The sequence below is a fragment of the Drosophila busckii genome, chromosome 2R (genome assembly GCF_011750605.1).
Source record: "Drosophila busckii strain San Diego stock center, stock number 13000-0081.31 chromosome 2R, ASM1175060v1, whole genome shotgun sequence".
NCBI classification, from domain to species: Eukaryota; Metazoa; Arthropoda; class Insecta; order Diptera; family Drosophilidae; genus Drosophila; species Drosophila busckii.
The window spans coordinates 17,077,105-17,097,950 of record NC_046605.1 but is presented as its reverse complement, the minus strand read 5'-3'; the positions used below and the strand labels follow the sequence as shown (position 1 = coordinate 17,097,950).

Genomic DNA, 20,846 nt, shown 5'->3' with positions numbered 1-20,846 from the left:
TGTAATATTTATGTTTAAATAATATACAACATTCAATGTGGTTAGTAAGGGGTGGGGGTGGGGTGCAGCAGTGGGCTTTTTGGGAAAGACTTAGGGACAAGACCAACAACATAAACAAAAAATATGGAATAAAATAAATAAATATGTAGACATGTAGTTTAAATGAAATACGTTGCATAGCTGCCAACAGCATTGTTTGCTTACTTAATTATGCAAAGGAACAAATTAAATATATAATATATATATATATATATATATATAAGTATGTATATGTTAATATACGACGTAAGTAGTAAGCATATAGTTGAGTTGCAAGTAAGCGGAAATTATGAGTTAGTTTGCTTGCATAATATTAAATTAAATTAAACAACATTAAGTCAGACGCGCAGCAATCAGTTCATATAAATTACAAACTGAGCCTGAGCGTCTGTACAAAATCGTAGTTAAAAACTGGGCTCGGGTGTCTTCTTGGTGGTTTCTTTGCACTTAAACATAGCTACTTAGTGTTTAAAAAATAATTTAATTTAGAGTACGTTTTGAGTCTGAATTTACAAAATTTGTTGCCTACACACGCTTATAGTTGCGTATGCTGTACATATGTGTTTGTGTATGTGTGTGTGTGAGTTAGTTTTGATTCTATATAATAAATATTTTTTCTTTTTGCGCACAACTCTTATCATGAACCATGAGTTTCATATATGAACTATTTGTATATATGTATATATTTATTTGCGTGCTATGTATGCTGTTAGGATATTGAATATATAGAAAAATATATTTATATGTTAATTAATATCAGTTTTGAAATTGAGTGTGTGAGTTTTTAGTTTTGTTTTAGCTTCGTGCTGATTTTGATTTGGTATTTCGATCTCTATGTGCTGAGGTGGCCAAATGTGTCGATTTTTGTATTGCCCAAAATAAATGTATACAATTAAATTTAAAATAATAGTAACTAGTTTAATTGCGTTGCAGCATGCAGCAGACAACAACAGAGTCCTGGCTGTGCCACTTGTTGTTGCCTGCAACAGACGCAACACCTACCGAGTAGCCTAGTTTTGGCTTAAAAGAAATACGTTGTTGGCATAATGGTGGCATTGTTCAAAAATCGACCCAGTTGGCCACCCATTAGACCCTACGCGGCAAACAGTTGCGCTGCAGCAGCAACAGCGGCCTGCTGCTGCTGTTGTTGTTGTTGTTGCTGTTGTTGCTGCTGCTGCAGCGGTGCCATTATGGGTATGGCCGTGCCGTCGGCAGTCAGCAGCAGCGTTTGCGTTTGTTGGGCAGGCGCTGCTGTTGCTGCTGACTCCTGCAAGGCCGCCATGTTGGCTGTGGACCAATCGGCTGGCAACATTATGAGCTGCTGTTGTCCAGCTTTGCTGGGATGTGCTATGAGGCTGCCATCGGCGGACTGCACCAGTATCGTATTCGAGGGCAGATTGAAGCAGGTGACTGTGCCATTGGGTCCCACTGTTTGCAGCTGCAACGCGGCTGGCTGCTGCTGCTGTGGCTGTTGCAGCAACATTGTCGTCGTCGCCGCGTTGTGATTGTTGCTGTTGGCGCTGTTGCTGAGATCGAGGCCATCGCTGTCGCCAGCTGCTGACTGCGCTTGCAGCAACACTTGCTGCTCTTCGCAGCCAGCGTCCTCATCGATGACCTCTTCGGCCAATTCATCCTCGTTAAGCTCTTCGATAATATCCTCGCTGTTGTCAACGTAGTTGGCCGCATCAAGTGCAGCAGAAGCAGTTGCTGGCGGCGAGGGCGTGGGCGTTGGCATGGCCAGATAGCCTTCGGCTGTCTTGGCTGTTAATGCCGTGCCCTTGGGTATGCGAAACTTGCGCAGGATTTGAGCTGTTGATGAGTTTAGACCGTTTAGGGAATCTGCATCATCATAAGCATCCTCATCGACTAGCTCCTCCATTTGTTCTGCCTCCTGCTCCTCCTCCGCCTTAGCATCAGCCAATTGTTGTTGTTGCTGCTGCTGTTGTTGCTGTTGTTGTTGTTGTAGCTGTTGCAGACTAGCAGCGTCTGGTGTTATTATAACCTGACGACTGCGATTGGGATTGACGTTGTTGACGCGCACTAAAGTGACGCCTGCCTTGCCGCCATTGATAAGACTGAGCGGTGGATGCTGCTGCTGTTGTTGTTGTGCTTTGCCAGCGATTCCGCGAGCGGCTAACAATATGACGGGCGTCTTCTTGGTCGCTCCATTCTTGCGAATCACATTGCTGTTGCTGACGTTGGTATTGCTGTTGTTGGTTGTGCTGCTGCTGCTGTTGGCATTGCTGTTGTTGTTAAAATTTGAGATAACAGGGTTATTATTAGTTGGTTTGTTGGTCACAGGGCGCACAAGGATTTTGCTAGGCAAATTGCTACGGTTTTGTGTTAGAAAGTCTGTGAATTTGTCAACAAAACTGACCGCGGCGCTACGATTGCTGCTGTTGCTGTTGGCGTTGCCGTTGATGTTGTAGCTGTTGATTTTGGAAATTAGAGCGCGTGCATTGCTGGACTGCACGGCAATCTGCTCTTGTATGGAAAACATGACCGCAATGATTTGTTGAATATATTTTTATCACTTTCTTGATACAACTCTTGGCACATTCAGTGCGTCACTTGCTGCCCAGTTTGCATTTTTGAAACATTTTTCATCACATTTAAGACAAGCACTTTGTTGGGTTGGGCGGTGCGAAGGAAAAAAACATAATGTCGAAAAACAACACAAATAACATTAACACAACAGGGCGAACAAAAAGTCCAAAAATGAAAAAAGAAATTAAAAAAACTTTTGTTAACATTTTTTGCTTCAATTTCTTCGAAAACAATTTTCAATTCTTTTTTTTTCTCGCTTTAAAATTAGGTTAGTATGTGGGTATGAAAGTTAATCTCGAGGTTAGTAAATAAAAATATGTGATATTGTTAGGCGGAGATGAGTTGCAGTTTTTTTTTTCTTAATTACCAATTGGTGAAATAAAGTTGAAAGTGATGGGGTAGACGCTGCTTTCAATTTTATTCTTATTATTTATGTAAATAACGAATGCAGATGATTTACAAACCAAAAGGTATAAAAAGTAAATTAAAAATAAATCATAAAAATAAATATAAAAAGTACACATACCTTGCACTAAAAAGTCCAATTATTTTTTATGTTTTTTTTTGAATTTATGTTTAATATGCATGTGTGTTAAGTTCCAGTTGCAAAATTAAATGTTGTTGATAGACACACACACACACACACACAAACACAGTATGATGTTGTTGAAGGAATGAGTTAAAATTTAAAATGTGTTTTGTTTTTGAGTTGTGTGTTTTAATGTTTGTGTTAATGAGTATGTTTCAAGAGTTAGTTATTTATATAAAAAGCAGTTATTTACAAACAAATATATATGGTATATAGGCCCAGAAAACAATTAAAAAAAATGGCTTCCATTTGCGTTGCTTGCGCATGACTGCTGTGGGGCCTTTTATATTTGATAAATTATTTATTTATTGATAAATATATATTTTTTATTTATGCATTTTTGGTACTTTGGCTGCAGTTGTTTTTTTTATGTTGCTGGCGTTGTTATTTCAGAGCGCTAATAGCACGGCTTCTGATATATCGTAGCTATAGTTATTATTTATTCATTTATATGTGGGTAGAGTTTATTGTTGATTCATTGGTTTAATGATTGATTGGTGTATTGGTTTTGTGTACATAAAATAAAACAAAGAGAAAAAGAAAGAAAAAGAACAAAATCGCATTGAAGTAACTCATTGTAACAAAATTATTAATATTATGTTTAATTATTATATGTGTATATAAATGTATATTGCTTTTCAAAATAAATATACAAATGATATATGTATTTAGTTTTGAAGTGTGAGTATTAAAAATGTATAAAATGTTAATAAGTCAAGTGTGTTCACAGTTCACTGTTGTAAAAGCAACACAAAGCCAAACGGAAATAAATATTTAAATACGAGCAAATGAAATTGTATAAATAAATGCACAAAAAGAAACTAGGCAGACTTAAATACAACTTAATTGATATCTACAAATACATAGGAAAATCAAAAAATACTTAAATACATACGCAATGCTTAAAGAATAATAAACTAAAATGGTTAATTCTAAATGTAATTGTATTTATTATATTCATATCCTTTGAGCTGATACAACTCTCAAGTAATTAGATTAGTAGCAATTGTCGCGGCGTTGATCAACACTAAGTGAAACAAAAGAAATAATCAAAACGCAACGAAACGGCAATGGAACAGCAAATGCGCAGCGCCGCCGCCGTCGAGACTACGCAACAAACTGATAAGTAATAGAGAAAGAGAGTGAAATTGTAGTATAGCGAGTACTAAAAGAGAAAGGTAGATAGAGGAGCGAGCGAGTCGCCAAAATATACTAAAAAGAGAGTCACAGATTTTACACAGAGAGAGAGAGAGAGAGATAGAGTTAGCGAGTTATACAGTTAGAGTATAGTATAGCAGATCTAAGGAACACAATTGAGTAAAGAGTCTGGGCATGTTTACCTAATTTCTTTGGTCTCCAGCAGCGATGATGTGTTCACATCATTAACTGCATTTATCATCGATGTGGGCGAGAAGGGCAGGTGATACATGGAGGTGGCATCCAACGCATACGCATCGCTGCCTTTAATGAGCAACTCGTTCTTCAGCTCCATAAACTGCTGATGCGGATTATGTCCAAACTGATGCTGCTGCAGCTGCAGTTGATGCGATTGCTGCTGCTGCTGTTGCTGCTGCTGCTGATGATGCTGCTGCGTTTGCGCATCCAAGGCGTTGGCATTGAGCGTGGGCTGCGCACTGGCATGAGTGGTGAAGGTGTATTGCGGCGTCGCCGTGGCGCTCATAGAGTAGGGACACAGATCGCCCAGCTCGGCACCCTCCAGCTTGGGCTGGAAGCTCTGCAGGCCATCGGGTGTTAGAATCTGATAGCTTTGCACGGTGCCAATAACATGTTGCTGTTGCTGCTGCTGCTGTTGGTGCTGGTGTTGCTGTTCCTGCGGCAGTGTGGGCGTGGCAGCAGCTGTTGAGCTTAGATACGTAACATTGTCCAGCTCATAGTGCGTGGGCTGCGCCTGCGACTGACTGCTGTCCACCTGCTGTTGCTGCTGCTGTTGTTGTTGTTGCTGCTGCTGCAATTGCTGCTGTGTATTGGTCTGGTAACTAGTTGGCTGCGCACGCTGCGGCGTTGTAGTGTAAATGGTCTGCGTGCCATCCAACTGCAGCGGCACCAGATTACCCGCCTGATCCTGTATCATAATGCTTTGGCCATGTAGCTGCTGCTGCAGCAGCGCCTGTTGCAGCTCCAGCTGATTGGAGTAAATGAGCGTTGTCGTTGTGGGCTGTGCGGTTTGCGTGGGCGTGGCTTGACTGCGCTGCAGTGCCATGGAGCTGCTGGCGCCAGGATTGGCCAATGCCAGCTGTGCGCCGCCAGGCAGTATCATGCCGCTAAAGTCCAGCGAGGGCAGCGTTTGCAGCTGTTGTTGCTGCTGCTGCGGTGCTGCCGCTTGTTGTTGCAACTGTTGTTGCTGCTGCTGTTGTTGTTGCTGCTGCTGCTGTTCGATTTCAGCATTTTGCACATCATCCAGCACGCTATCAATCTGCGCCAGTCGCTTTTTGGTGGGGGTGCCACTGTTGGGCGTGGCCACATCGCTGGCTTTGAGCTTGCGTACGCGCGGCGTGCGCGAGGTGCGCGAACGTTTGGCGGGCGTTGTGTCGGATTTTTGAGGCGTGCCCGTTGAGGGCGGCATGGGCACATCGCCGTGTTTGTCCTTTTTGTGCATTTTCATTTTGTCCGGACGCGAGAACTCCTTGTTGCAGATGGGGCAGGCGAAAATCTTGCGGTTCTGGCCCTCATGGAAGAGATACGCGTGACGCTGGAAGCTGTACTTGTTCTTGAAGGTCTTGAAGATTTCGTTCTTGGCACAGACCAGGCAATAGGCCACGCCATCAATGACGTGTTCATAGCGCGCAATGTCCAAGCCACGCACGCTCATCTTCTCCAGATACTCGCCCTGCTCGTCCTCCGCTATGACGCGCGTCTTGCGTTTGCGCTTCTGCTTGGCCGCCGCCGCTTTGGTCATCAAACCAGGCAGTGCATCATTAATGGGCTGCTGCTGCTGCTGGTCGTTGTGGCCACTGACTGTGTAGCTTGTGGTGCCCGCCGCCTGCTCAGCTGCCTCCGCCTCTACCTCGGCTTTGATAACCTGAAACTCCTCATAGTCTGTTTCATGCTCCATGCTTTGCTCCTCATATTTCACTTGCAGCCCCGTCTCATCGTCCTCCTCCATCAGCTCCTCGTCATCAGGCATTTGCTGCGGCTCGTATTTGAGAATCTCCCCATTAACAGCGCTGCTGCCATTGCTCAAGCAATCACTGCTGCCCTGCTCGCTCTTGAGCACATGGAAATCCTCGTAGCTGTTGCCCTCGAACTCAATGATTGTGCCGTCTGTATTAACCAGCGCAGTTGTTGTTGTTGTCGTCGTGGGCGCCGTCGTGGCATCCATGCTGCTCACCACCGGCGTCGCTGTCGCTGCGCTAACCGCTGTCGTCGCCAGGCCGCCGTTGTAGTTCTCAAAGACTATAGTCGTCGGCGTTTGGCCGTCCTCGCCGGTGGTCGTTATATAATGATACTGTTGATGCTGCTGTTGCTGCTGCTGCTGTTGTTGTTGATGGTGTTGCTGATGCTCCGTTACTCCATTTGTGGTTGCGTTCGTATGCAGGATGGAGGACGAACTAATAGTTGTGACCACATTGTCTTTTGTTTATAATAATTGCAATCGATTTGGTTCATATAAAAGATGTGTTTGAATGTAATATTTGCATAAATAATCAATAAATCAATTCGTAAAACGAAATTGAAGTCCCAAAACGAAATCAATCAAATGCAACAATTCACTCAAAACTAAAATAGAAATAATATTGCAAAATAATAACTACGAAATGAAATAACTAGCCTAGCTAAGGTATAACTGTCTATATAATATATATAGACATCATGTAGTTGGATAGTTAGCAAGTATATAAGTTGAGTGAATTGGTTTTGTTTGTTGAATTTTCGTGTTTACTTAGGTGCTACAAAATATGCATATTGTTTAATTAAAATAAATAAATATAAATTGAGCAAATACATAGTATAAAAATAATCATCAAATTACGTTTGATTCCAATTTATGGCATACAATAAAATAAAAAATATAAATACATAATAAAAAAAAAAAACAATAAGCTACGCGCAAATGTAACAACGGCAATGAAACATTGACATATTGGAATTGAAACACTTGCGTTTATTTAATTGTAATCAATTGCTTAACTTAAAAACTAAACTAAATAAATATAATAATAGCTAAAGAATTTTTTGAGCCTTTTATTTTTAAGCGCGCATTGCACGATTTTTTCTATTGCCATTAAAAATATGTAAGGGGCCTAATTTCTTGTGCATTTATTTATAAATATAAAAAGGTTAAAAATTATTTGTTGTATAGAAATTCAAATAAGAAACAGCAAAACAATTAGTTGTAGATATTGTGTGTATTTTTCAGATTTCGAAAGGGCTTAAGAAAGAGAAAAATCAAAGTTTGTTTTTGTTTTTGGAGTTCAAGTTGGGCTCAACTAAATTAAAGTACAAAACACCGCAAATGGAAATTCAACATATAGTAATTTATATTTATTGTTTTCAAAATTGTTAACTGCAGCTTAAAAATTGTTTTGGCACAAAAGTATGTTAAATAAAACTAACATAACAGTATTTTTAACGAATGCAATGATAAGAAAATGAGCACATAAAATAGTAGTACCAGGCCAATTGGAATCAAGTTAAGTGTTTTTAAGTAAAGTTAGTAAACAAAGTTGAAATAAAAAAATAATTGAATGAACGAGCAAATAAAAATTGAAAGCAAAACTTGTACAAAGACTACAGAGCAACGAAGAAAACAAAGTTTTAGTTTAGGTTTAAAGACAAGGGCAAATACATACCGGCAGCACTGTTGGCAACATGTTGCTGTGGACTGCTGTTGCTGCTGGCAACGGCAGCAGCAGTGACTGTCGTCTGATATGTGCCCGTCGCTGTTGTCGCCGGCTGTCCATTTGCATCACAGAGTATATCGCTTTGCAGCTGATAGACGGTGCCATCGGTGCTGCTGTATTGTTGTTGTTGCGGCTGCTGCTGTTGCTGCTGCTGCTGTGGAATGCCGTTTAGTGTGGTGGCCGCTGGCAACATGTTGTTGATGTAAACAGTTTTTTGTTGCTGACTAGATGTTGCTGCTGCTGCTGGCGTTATAGTGGCCGTTGTTGTTGTTGTTACAGCCGTGTGTTGCTGCTGTTGACTTAGTTTTGGTATTTTGCCTTCAAATTTACGCGACTGTTGCATAAACTTTAGCTGCTGCTGCTGTTGTTGTTGTTGTTGTTGGTGCTCGTTGAGCCTGCGTTTGGCATCTGTAAAATTTAGTCGAGAATTTGTTATTATTTCTGCAATAATCAATGGTTGGTTGTTGTGATTGGAATGTTGTTGATGTGATTGTTATTGGTGGCAGGTAAGCGTAGGGATATTAAAGCGACACACACACAATGGATACGAATACACAAATACAAACACTTGGAATTTGGCGGAGTGAGTGATAGAGAGAAGCAGACGACAACGAAGCTGGCTGCGAAGCTAAAGGAAAACAAAACTAAAGCCCAACCAGGTATGCAACATTTTTAGTAAAACAGTTTTGGTTTTTTGTTAGTTTTTTTTAGCATAATTATTTTTCATTCTCATTTGTTTTGTTTTTAAGAGGCGTGCTCTCGTATATTTCTTACAAATTAGGACACAACGTTTTGGAACTTAATAATGTAGCAAGTTAAAAGCAAAATGCAATTGCAATTGTATAAATATAAAGAAAAAACACACACAGCATAAATAAAAAAGAAAAGGACTAAGGACGACGACGTAAGAGACATTGGTGTAATTGTTGTTGTTGGTGTTGGAGGGAAAGAAACACACACAAAGCGGCTGTTAAAGGATGTTGAAATGTTTGGTTGGCGAATGTTAAAGAATATATATAATATATAGAGAGAGAAAGGTGAATTAACAGTTGGAATATGCTAGGTGATGCTTATGCGACTATGCTAGTTGTTGTTGCTGTTGATGTTGTTGTAGTTGTTGTTGTAGTGACTGTGGCGTTGATCTGATTGCAGCTGCTCTCACCTACGCCACTGCTACTGCTGCTGCTGCTGCTATTCACAGTGGCTGCAACTGTTGCTGTTGTAATTGTAATTGCTGCGGGTGTTGTTGTTGCTGCTGCTGCGACTGTTGGTGATGGCGTTGTAGCTGGCGTCTCCTTTTTTCGCCTGGTAGGCGTTTTGCGCGGCGTTGAGGATTTGGCGCGTGACGCACCACCACGCGCGCCACCGCCACGCGATGCGGATGAGGTGGATGTAGTTGAGGCAGGCGATATGGAGCGATCATCTTTATTGGCGCGCGAATTGCGACCACGCCGCAAGTGGCTGCGTCGCTTGCTTGTTAGCCAATCATCATCATATTCTGCATCATATCTGCGCTTATGCTTGCGCCGCTTAAAGTCCTCCTCCTCATCATCGTCTTCTGTGAAATAATGTAAGCAATGTATTTAGTTTAGTGGGGGAGGCGCTAGAGTGCTGCTGACTCACCTGTGCCATCGTCTATATACTCGAGCAGCTCCTGCTTGGTCTTAAAGTCGGCAGGACTCGACAGGCTGAGCGCATCGGCGGTGGGCGCATAGTCTGTTTCCTCTTCGGTGAGCGTGAGCACGCTCTCCTTAAGCATGGCCTTGACATCGTCCGGCACATTGGGATTCTGTTGAATTTCATCCAGATCCAAGTCCGGATTGCGCTCCTTAAAGCTCTTCGACTTTGTGGGATTGCACTGCTTCTTCATTCTAAACAAAAGTTGCATTTCAATTATAGAATTCACATAGCCGGTAATTAAAGCTTGCCCCACACACTTTTTATCACACAGCAGCACATCGAGATGTGGCGGCAGCGGCGCCGCTGTGGGCAGCGCATTGAGCGCATCTTCCGGATGGCGCGCTATGTCGCGTCCCTCCAGCCAGTCATCGTAGCGCTCGCTCTGGAAACGCTTCACAAACGTGTCCATGGATATTTTGACCATGTCATTGCTGCAAGTACATTGCGTTGCACGCTTGCCGTACTCAATCCAACGCTCCATGGCAAAATTGGTGGACTCGGCGCAGTTGAAGCCATGATTAAAGCCCGCATGATAGCCAAACGGAAATGTAATCATTATCTCGCCCGACTCCTGCGTAATCTACATAACCAAATAAAGAAACTATTTAGTACGAACTGCTTAGAGGTTTGGGAGGAGGAACTTGAGGGGAGGGAGGGATTTACCTTGCTCACGGGCACGTTGTGCTGCTTCAGTATCTGCGGCGATATGAGCGTCATTTTATGTCGCAGGTACGCATTGCAGTTCTTGTAGCTGGCCGGAAAATACTGATTGGCCACCTTTTCAAGGCGTTTGCCATAGGCTGGTGGCACCACGTACCAAGTCTTGGGCGCACCAAAGTGCAGATAATTGATGGAGTACAGGTCCATGTCCTCTGTGTGCCAGGCAAATGTTGTTTTCCACATGCCGAAATACAAGTACGCCGTGTTGACGCCATCGATTTGTATATTATAATCTTTGTTGACGAAATCCAAGATGCTGCCCAAGCGATTTATGTTCCAGCTCTGCAAATGCAATGGAAACCATTTTAAGCTGCTTTAGAAACCACAAAGCGGAGGAGCAAGCAGCACTTACATCTTGATCGGTGTCTGTTATGCTGCCGCTGACATCGGCCCCATAAATGGGCGCCACATATGTGATGTTCTTCCAGTACTTGCGCTCCAGATCTTCGAAATCGAAATGCCGGGGCGTGGCATAGCGCTCTGTGTTGGCCAGCTCACTAAACTGTTTGACAGTGAGCGGTTTCTTTTGTATATTTATCTGCTGATAGTAGCCCTGTTTGCCGGTGACTACTTGGCAAATGGGCGCTGGTATGGTTACATTGAGTGCGTCTAGATCGGCATAGCCGCTGCGTCGCGGCACCCACTCGGCTGGCGGCACCACCTTGGCCAGGCCGGCTTTGTGGGCGCCCTGTGATTCCATATAGGCTATGTATTTGGGAAAGTCCTTAAACTCCTCCCAGCTGGGACGGAACACCATAATGCGCGGTATGTCAGACATTTTCTGTCTGTTTACTTTAACTATTTGATTTAATTTATTTTTTTTTCTAATTACTGCTTATCTTTGTGTGCTCGATCTTGATCTGTAACTTTCAAATATGTATATGCATTAAATATATAAAAATTGCTGACAGCAACAACAACAGCAATGTGATCAGCAATCATTAATCCCCAGGCCAGACACACGACCCCTGCCCATCAATGCTGCTGCTGTTGTTGTTGTTGTTGCTAGGCAAACAACTGTGAAAGCAGGAACAGCTGCAACTTCAGTCGAGCGCCCTTTTTCAATGGGACAAGCAGCAGCAGCAGCAGCAGCAACAACAGCAGGCAAAACTAACAGCCAAGCAGGCAGGCTCTAGAGGCTGGCAGGATATGCAGCCGTTGGCAATGCGACCGCTGTTGTTGTTGTTGTTGTTGTTCAGGAAAAGCTGCACTAATTATGCTGTGCCTTTCATTTATTTACAAATTAATGCTATTGAAAATATTATTGTTTTAAAGTTTGTTGTTAAACATACATATGTTATTAATAATCGACGTTTAATTGCTAAGCTTAAGTGCTAAATAAAATTTAGATAATTAATAGTGTTTTAAAATTAAATTTAGATAAAGCTGAAATAAAATAGGCATGTTATAAATTTGAAATAGAAAAGCTAAAACAATTTTCTTATTTTCAAAACATTTTAATTACAATTAATTTTATGCGTTACAAATATTTTTGATTGTGCGACTAAATTTGTAATTAATACATCAAAGGGAAGGCAATTAACTATTTTTATTTTTAATAAATATTTACTAATTTTTTGCTGCTGTTATACATAAGCATATTTATCTGGGTTAACGCTATACACACGTAATAAAAACGTGACTATGTTTGGCACGTAGACAAAAGGACAATGTTTATATCAAAAGGACAAATGTAAAACTGCATAGAATATGTTCTAAACAAAATGTTTGGCAATTAAGTAAATTGAATGAATCTAACGAATCCTTTTCAGCTGCATACATAAAATAGCAGCAGCGAACAGGATACACGCCCAATAAGAAGATTTATAAATAGTCAAATGACGAGTTAAATGTACAAACCTTTTTGCAATTATTAAGTTTATTAATGTATGATTGAAATTAAAGCCATTGCTGGCATAAACAAATTGTAAGCTAAGCCTGAAGCAAGGACAACGGCAACTAGAATAACGGCGACGACGACGGCGGCGGTGACAAAAAGGATGTGAGAACAGCGAGGACAACGCCAACGTACAAGACATGCGAGTAAACTACATACATGGCTCTGAAAAATTTACGCAATTTTGGTCTACGCAGAAAACTGTACCAACCACCCGATGGAACAAACAATCAAACGAGAAAGGACGACGACGACGACGGCGAGAGAGAGAGAGGAGAGCGACGAGTGCGCACGTCAGAGCGCGCAAGCGAGAAAGGGAACGGAACCAAAGGAAATCTATACAAGAGTGTGTGTGTGTGTGTGTGTGTTTGTAAATGGGCGAGACAAAAGCAACGAGAGAGAGAGACAGAGAGCGAGCTCAGCACAAGAGCAACTGCTCTTGTATGTGTGTGTGTGTGTGTGCCAGTTGGTATATAAGTAATTTATGCATGTGTGTATATGAAAATTAATATATAAAATTTGTAGTAAAACTCACTTGTAAGCGCTTTAATTAATTATGCTTTAATCTCCTTGCTAAGCATGTTAAATCCCAATTGTATTAAATATTCGCTCTTGCAGTTGTTGTTGTTGTTGAATTTTTTGCTTTACTTTTTGTTGCTGTTTTAGCCTGTGTGTTTTTATTGTAGTTTATTGCACATTTTTTATTCTGATTAAACTTTTGTTGCCGCTCTTTGGTTAAACAAAATTATGCTGTACAACTTTTTTGTGTGCTACACTTTGATTTTTTTATTTAAATAATTAATTTATTTATGCTTTGGCTTGCGCGCTTTTTTCTTTTACTAACAATTTATTGCTTTGCTCTCTTAGACGCTACAGCGTTGAACTTTTTGCACAAATTAATGTTGTTGTTGTTGCTTTTAGTTGTTGTTGTCGTCGTTGTTGTTGTTGATTAATGTTGTCCTGCAACATTTGTGAGTCAAATGGCGTCGTTAGCACTTTTAGCTTGCACAGTTTCGAAGTGGGGGCCAAGGGGGACGCGCCTCTACACACACACTAAGCATATATTTATATATATATGTATATATATATCTGTTTGTCTGCTTGGATATTCATAAACACACACACGAGCAACGAGCGCGAATCAGCAGCATGTCTAAGCTGTCGGAGCTCTGAGCGTAAACTGAAACCACAGCGAGCCTGGCGAGGATACAGTTAAAGCGAACTGCGACTGCGACGCTGATGCAGACACACACACACACACACACACACACACACACACATAAACACAAACAGGCAACGACGAGTTTGGCAGAGCGTTGTCCTTTTAATGCGAATGACGAGGCGAAAGGAAAAACCAAGAGCGCAGGCAAGAGAACGAGAGCAAAAACAAGTTTGACAGGACAATGAATCGTCTGAGTCTGTGTGTTTGTATGTGCACGTGTGTGTGTTTGAGGAAAATGCAAAAGCAGGCGGCGGAAAAGCGGCAGTTGTTCGTATTTCGCTCAGCCCAAATGTAACAACAAACAATGGAGATTCGCCAACTGCACGAAAAGGTTTTGTTCCCAAAACAACAACAAAGAGAAAAAGGAAAAATGATTGCCAAAAACGAGACGCGACGAATGCAACAAAAAGGAAAAACATTTTGCAACGTTTCTGGCTGCGTCCTGGCACTCCTGCGCTCTGTTCTCTGAGCAAAACGCTAAGCCAGAGAGTGAGAGAGAGAACGCGCCTGGCTTAGATATAATTATGCATTGTATTAGCTGTTGGACTTAGAGAGGCTTCACTTTAAGCCGGCTTGTCATATCGATCATTTGCCTAGATAGATACATGTGCCTATATACCTAAAATATATATAGAAATATATGTATGCATATCCTGGCTACAGCTGTTACTTGAGTGGTTTCCTTAGAGCTACTTGAAGATATGCATGTGTTTTGGAAGGAAGACTGTAAAACGATTTACATGTTTAATGTCAACTTGTACTTGGGCTTTTTAGTCCTGACAGGTAATTCTTCTTGATCTCTAAGACACTGAAATTTAATTAAAACGACGCTTTTTCTAGAACAACAGAAAGGTCTTTAAACCTTTTGTATCTATCATTATTATATGTATATTGATATTTTTATAAAAAAGTAAACTGCTGTAATCTCTGTTCATCTATTGAGCAACAAGCTCTCAGAAACGCCCAGAGATACAAAAAGCATGTTCTTTAATAGGAGATTATAAGAACATCAGCTTAGTTGTTGTATTGATCTATCCCGATCAGTTGAATATATTTAGAAAAGCTCAATTATAAATTTTGTTTGTTAATAAAATTTGTAATCTTTGCTTCAGTCTAACACTAAGTGTATTTAAAGTTAGCACTGTCTAGCTTTGAATCCAACTAACCAAATGCACATTTATGCTTTAATTTGATATCATCAATCACACATATTCTGTTTGTTTATGAAATTTGCTGCGATCCACCAGTCAAAGTGTATTTAAAGTTGGTAGCGTCTAGCTTAGTATATTAGAAGTTTTTCTTTTGCTGCACATGCATGCTTTAATAACATTTCATTTATTAATGTCATATACTTTAAAACAGCGCGCTGCTTGTCCAACTGCCCTAACAAGATATCCCCTCCTATAGCTTTTTATAAGTTGGGGGGAAAGGGGACTAACCAAAAATAAACTTGGTACAAAAACAAAACAAATGTAAGATTGGCCGGCCGCAGCGCAAAAAGCGAAACCAAACTAATTACAAGCCAACTAAAAAGAATAAAGAAAACAAAGAGAAAAAATATATTGCAAGAGGAATATAATTTACAACATGTCATTAGCTGGGCAACGCCTATGGAAATGGTATGTGGCATGGGTTACATAGCAAGCAAGCAAGCAGGACATACAGTCAGTCAGTCAGGCAACGAGACGCAATAGCAATGGCAACGGCAGGATCAAAGCGTGACGCGTGAGGCCGTACGCGCAGAAAGCTAAAGGACTTGGTATACACACATGCATATGTATATAAAGGATGTGCACACATATAAAATGAAAACAGGCGCTAAAGTGCACTTTTGGGGAGCCAGATCCTGCGCTCAAGCAAGCAAACACAGAAAACTTGTTTTATATATTTTTTTTCTAAAGTAGCTCAAGCATGACAGCGAGTCAGCGATGAAGAGAGAGAGAGAGAGAGAGAGAGAGAGAGAGAGAGAGAAAGAGAGAGAGAGAGAGACAGTGAGTGTGCGCAGCTTAAAGAGCGAAAGAGAAACAACGTCGCAGCGAGCTTGGCTAAAGCGACGAGAATGACCAGGCGGCGGCGTCAACTTCCGGCAGGACACACACACACACACATACAGAGAGTAAAATATTTATGTAGTTGTGTACACAATGTGGTCATTGACTGAACGGTAAAAAGCGAAAACAGGAACCAAAAACGGCAGCGGCAGCAGCAGCAACTGGCTGAAGGATGACGTCGTCCTGCTGTCGTCGCCGAAAGCGCGTAGAGACCGCCATAATATGCGTCCCCTTTTTATTAGAGAGCATGTGTATGGCGTTTTTATGTATGTATGTGTGTGTGTGTGTGTGTGAGCGTCTATGTATTTGTGTGTACGTGCGTTTTTGTCTCGTGTGTGATTCATGCAGCATATTTTTCTAATACAATTTCATTTGCTCATAAAATTTCAATTCGCCAAACAGCCTCAGCGTCAGCCTCAGCCTCAGCTGCTGCAACTACAGCCATTATTCATGCTTTTTCTGTGTGTGTGTGTGTGTCCGTGTGCGTATGCAGTATATCCTTTCTATGCGGCTTATGGCACACGCGTCATGTACCAAAAGCAAACCGCGCGTCCCCTTTTTTATAATTTTTTCTATTTTTTGTTGCCGTTGTTGTTGCTTCGTTTTTATTTCAAGTTTCCCTTTTGTTATCTCAATTGCACAACTGTGTTGTTTCTTGTTTTTTTTTTGTATTTTATAGTCTATGTTGGCTTTTGTTTTGCCGTCGCTGCTTCGTTACATTTCATATCATAGTACTAGCATATATCCTTTAAGGTTCGAGGCGCTTATAAATTTCAAGCTTTGTAAATTCTGTTTGTGCTCATTCGTTGCCCCGTCCCCTCGCTCTTTAGCTACTTATGCCACTCTCTCGCGCTCTCTCTCTCTCTCTCTCTCGCTCTTGCCTACGACGCTCAGCTGTCACATGCGCCAAGCCACAGCTGCCGTTTCAATCTAATAAATTCTCTTTTGAGTTTGCGTTTGGCTCGTTTGTGCCTTTGCCTTGTGTCCGCCATTTCTTATTGTTTGCCATTTGATTTTGACTGCTAAAATTTTAGTGTCTCTGTCAGCGTTTTATGTTGTTGTTGTCTCCGTCTTGCATAGATTTTGTTTTTGGTCAGCCATTGTCGCCATCTTGAAGAGCACAAAAACACACAGTACAGGCAAAAAGAAAAAAAATGCACAAGGAAATGGCATTTTCAAGTTGACAGCACGCGTGTTCAAGTATCAGACAATATTACTGGCCGCCAAATGGGAACAGTCCTTACTGCAGCACTACATATGATATTCGCCGGTTTTACTTTTTTTATTTCAACAGTGCTCCAGTTTCACTTCCACTGTCTGACAATTCCGGTCTGAGTGCACAGAAGAATAAGGCCACAGGATAAACGGCAAGGACTTCGCTTGCTAAGCAGCTGCATTTTACTTTAATTTATGTTTAATTACAAGCATTACATGCTTCAATGATACTTGAACATATAAAAAATACCAATAAAAAATGCTCAATAAAAGTGTTTGAATTATGTATCTAAAACGAAATTTAGCAGTTGTCTTTTCCAAAATAGTTCCATTATATTTTCTAAATATTTTATCAAAAAACTTGCACATAAGTATGCAATAAAACCTAGAAAATGATCACAATACACTTTAAATACCAAAAGCCTTGCCCAACCTGTGCAATTGCTTGTGACCTTCAACCCTTGAGCAGAAAAAAAAGAGTTGTGCTTTGGGTCAATGCCATTACATAACCCCACAAATATTAATTACCCTCAATCGAACTGAGACACACACACACACAGATATGCTCAAATACTTGTCACACCCACCCGATGAAAAAAGCAGTAGCTGCTACCACTTTAGCACTTTAGTAAGGACCTGTTGAGCTAAACCGAAGTTTTAGGGGTTTGTCCTACACCTGCATACTGAGCTCGGGAGAATCTATGCCAAAAGCAGCAACTAGACTCGGTTGAGTTATACGACGCTAGACCACCGGCGCAGCCGGAGTACATGTCAAAGCAAACAATAGAGTAGTAGTGCAGTCGGGTCTGGTCGGTCGGTCGGTCCGGTCCGGTCTGTCTATATATCCGGTATTCCTAAAACGTACTTACACTTACACACAATCGGGGGTTTGTTTATGTTATGCGCTTTATGAATGGGAGCAAAACGCGACTCTAACTACCACCAAAGTCGCACTTTGTTTTGGTTTTTTTTCATTCATTCATTGTTGTTGTTTATTATTTATTTTTTTTTTTCGGGAAAACCCCTAAAAGTGACGAAGACGTTGTGTGGATGATGTGGTAGATGACATGCCGGCACATGCCAATGAACTGCAAGGTGGTAAGTGGCTCTTGTTGCTCTGCTCTTGGTCTTGTTGTTGTCATCGGTGGTGGGTTAAGCATATGACCAAGAGCGCAGCGCTTGGTTAACACTGGGTAGTAGAGTCGGTGCCTTGGCTTGGGCCGGCGTGGCGTGCCGCTCTAGACTGGTGGTTGCTGTCTGGCCCAGAGTATAAATTTCTTTTTTGCGTCATGTGGGGGTTGAGTCAAACGTCCTTGCACCTACAAAGGCCGTTATGAGCGGAACCACCCCATGCGCCATGTAGACCAGAGTCAGTGCGCCAAAGTAGGTCGTGGACTTGGGCTTTGGGCTCGTCTCGCACATGTCGGTGGTTGCTCTGCTTCAGAGCAGACACACACACACACACACACACAGAAGCAGAGAGATAGCACAGTGGTGGTGCCAAAGTCTAAGGGTTACTCAGACGCACATTTTGTTTATAAACATTCGAGGCAAAACACAGCTGATTTTTTGGCAACATCCCCATAAATGTTATGTAGGGTCGTTCAGTACAATCAACCCAAAAACAGCTGATGGCAACGACGACGACAACGACGACAACAACTCCAAGCCAACAAAAATAATGCAACACCTGCTTTCCAAATGCTTAGTTACAGTGCAAGTCGAAGCAGCCACAGCAACAGCAACGACAGCTGCGTGAAGCAACAACGACGATCAGCTCTAGGACTCTAGACCTCACGCTGCAGCTGTTGCTCAAGGATAATAAGCGAGTCTTGCCTGACCTGGCCTAGGACAGCTGCCTGCAGTTGCATTGATTGCCATCTGTTTCTGGTCTGGGACTTCCCCTAGACGTTTGGCATGCGCCAATGCATCAAAGCAACGAGAGCTCTCTTACTGTTGTGGCAGCTGATGCTTGTCGATTAATTGACTGCGCGTTGCATGCCACAGCGCTAGGCTGGCTAGCAAAAACTATAACTATGCAGCTTATGCAACAAATATTACAAATACAAGCAAATTTATAGCTACTTCGAACTCTTCTTTTCCTCAAGAATTTACCTATGCGGCATGAGAATGTTAACAAAAGTATTGGCAGAGTTCATTTGCGAGCGTTTGATATTACTTTCTTAAGTATGATAATTTTAAAAGAACAGACGCTTAGGCTCCCAAATATGCAGACCAGCTTAAGCTGTCAAAAAATGCAGCAGCAACATCAGCTTACTTTTTTTTTTATTAAAATGTAACTCAATATGCTGCTGACAGACCCGTAGACACAGCGTTGGAACAGGACTCCAGCCATACACAGCAAAGTTTCGAATTCCATTTTGAGCAACTTGTTTCAGAACACGAAGCGACATTCAAGCGAGGGGCGAACTACGATCCTACCAAAAGATTACATACAAGTTTTAAGTCTGGAAACAGTTACAACCATTTGAGATTTCCGCTAAGGAAGTGCAAAAATGCTTGATCAAAAGTACTTAGGATAAGCGAAACGCTAAAAAATCACGCAGCCAATGAAGAAACATCCGCAGACACAGTCAAGATATTCAATTCCTGTCGCAGCTGCTGTCCCGAATCCTGTGAACTGTGTTTGCGCAGGCGTACATTGAACTCTGTCTGGGTAAGTCCTCTATGCCTCAAATGCAGGTAGACAGCAGACGGCAGACGACTCTAATGAGAGGCCTGCTCAGCTCGAGCAGATGTGTTTCTCAGGCGTTTCTTTTCGTTCTCTTTCTCTTTTGATTTTTGGACTGGCGCTGGCTCTTTGTCGCAGGTCAGTTTGTCGTTTGGTACGGGCCCAGCAGCATAGGCTCTTTGTTTCCTAGTCGATCGAATTTGCTTAAGGGTTGTGCGCATGTCAATAACTTTATTTCAATAGGCTCTACGCTCCTTAAACATTTGTTTGACGATCTGTTTGCATAGCCCATACAAGGTGAGGTTTGTTTGATTAGAAGAAGTCATTAACACCGTTAAAGTAATATCGCAGCTGTTCTTAATTCATATCATTTAACAAGGGCGCGACTTTTTAAATAATGCGAGCTTGAAACCTGATCGTTTATGAAATTGCATAGTAAGTACGTTTAAAAGTTCATTTGCATAAAATTGTGAAGAAACTTTTCGTATGTACATAAAAATAATATTAAGTCTTAAAATATCATAGTTTTAACTGAACTAACTTATTAATTAAAAGCCTACATTATTAGTAAGCACATATTCTAACTCTAAATGGCTTCTGCTAATAGCCATTAATGGCAAATAAAAAAGCAAAGTTTAAATTGTGGGTCATAAAAGACGGCCAAAAATAAAGCTCAACAGACGCGTTGAAAAATCGATTTTACAAAAATTTTTCTTATCAAAAAATTAGCTTAACTTTAAGTGTCTAATTTAATATTAATAAGACTCACCTTTTAATTGCAGCGTTTAATGCGTTTTACATTTCGCAATTTTGTCAACTGATATTGCAAAGCTAAATTTGATTTGCAAGAAATTCGCAATAGTTTTGGGCTCTGTAGAGAACAGATGCAATAACAAAAGCGGCAGGCGTACGTGACTGAGAACAGTCTGTTCCCAGTGTGTGCGGTTTATTTACAATAGATTAGCTGCACATGCCTTCATACATTTGTACATATGCGTATAGTTGTGTTTTTGCCAGTGTGTGTTTTTAATTATTGTTGTATACACTGTCGCACATCGTTAGCGGTAGTTAATATCTAACGAATTTGTTTATGATTTGCGGTTTGCATTCAGTCGTTGCGCTTTAATACATATACTTGCTAGTGGCGTCCAAGTCTAATCAGTATGTCGACAAATTACACCACACAGCCACCAATAAGAATGCGTTACTCTTTGACCATTCCCTAGCCGACATTTTAAACACAATTACAGACACTTGCACTAGTTGAACAGTACGTTTATTTGCAGATTGCTACAAGATTTTAATAACGCTTACAAGAATTTGCACAGTTTT

The 20,846-nt window shown here is 41.3% G+C and overlaps 1 protein-coding gene across 2 annotated transcripts; it reads right to left on the bottom strand.

Moving 5' to 3' along the window:
- Positions 1-263: 263 nt before the first annotated feature.
- On the bottom strand, positions 264-20,841 carry LOC108596549 (putative mediator of RNA polymerase II transcription subunit 12). 2 transcript variants are annotated; one of them, XM_017982446.2, is made up of 9 exons: positions 20,284-20,841; positions 10,790-11,297; positions 10,381-10,719; positions 9,975-10,297; positions 9,661-9,908; positions 9,185-9,595; positions 7,987-8,406; positions 4,516-6,766; positions 264-2,282 (listed from the first exon to the last, which is right to left on the bottom strand). In XM_017982446.2, the coding sequence occupies exons 2-9, from the start codon at positions 11,213-11,215 to the stop codon at positions 1,133-1,135; spliced, it is 5,568 nt and encodes a 1,855-aa protein (XP_017837935.1). In that variant the 5' UTR covers positions 11,216-11,297; positions 20,284-20,841; the 3' UTR covers positions 264-1,132. The 2 variants fall into 2 exon arrangements, with proteins under 2 accessions (XP_017837935.1, XP_017837933.1); XM_017982444.1 differs by lacking the exons at positions 264-2,282; positions 9,185-9,595; positions 9,661-9,908; ... (2 more) ...; positions 10,790-11,297; positions 20,284-20,841 and adding exons at positions 3,515-3,601; positions 12,870-12,991 and having other exon boundaries at positions 7,987-8,445.
- Between the last annotated feature and the right edge of the window lie 5 nt (positions 20,842-20,846).

What these genes read in the sequence shown, in the direction of transcription:
- LOC108596549 (XM_017982446.2), bottom strand. Translation starts at nt 11,215, where the DNA reads ATGTCTGACATACCGCGCATTATGGTGTTCCGTCCCAGCTGGGAGGAG. An exon ending in ACAACGTGCCCGTGAGCAAG is followed by an intron (nt 10,298 to 10,380) that starts GTAAATCCCTCC and finishes TTGGTTATGTAG; the next exon opens with ATTACGCAGGAGTCGGGCGA. An exon ending in GTGCTGCTGTGTGATAAAAA is followed by an intron (nt 9,909 to 9,974) that starts GTGTGTGGGGCA and finishes ACTTTTGTTTAG; the next exon opens with AATGAAGAAGCAGTGCAATC.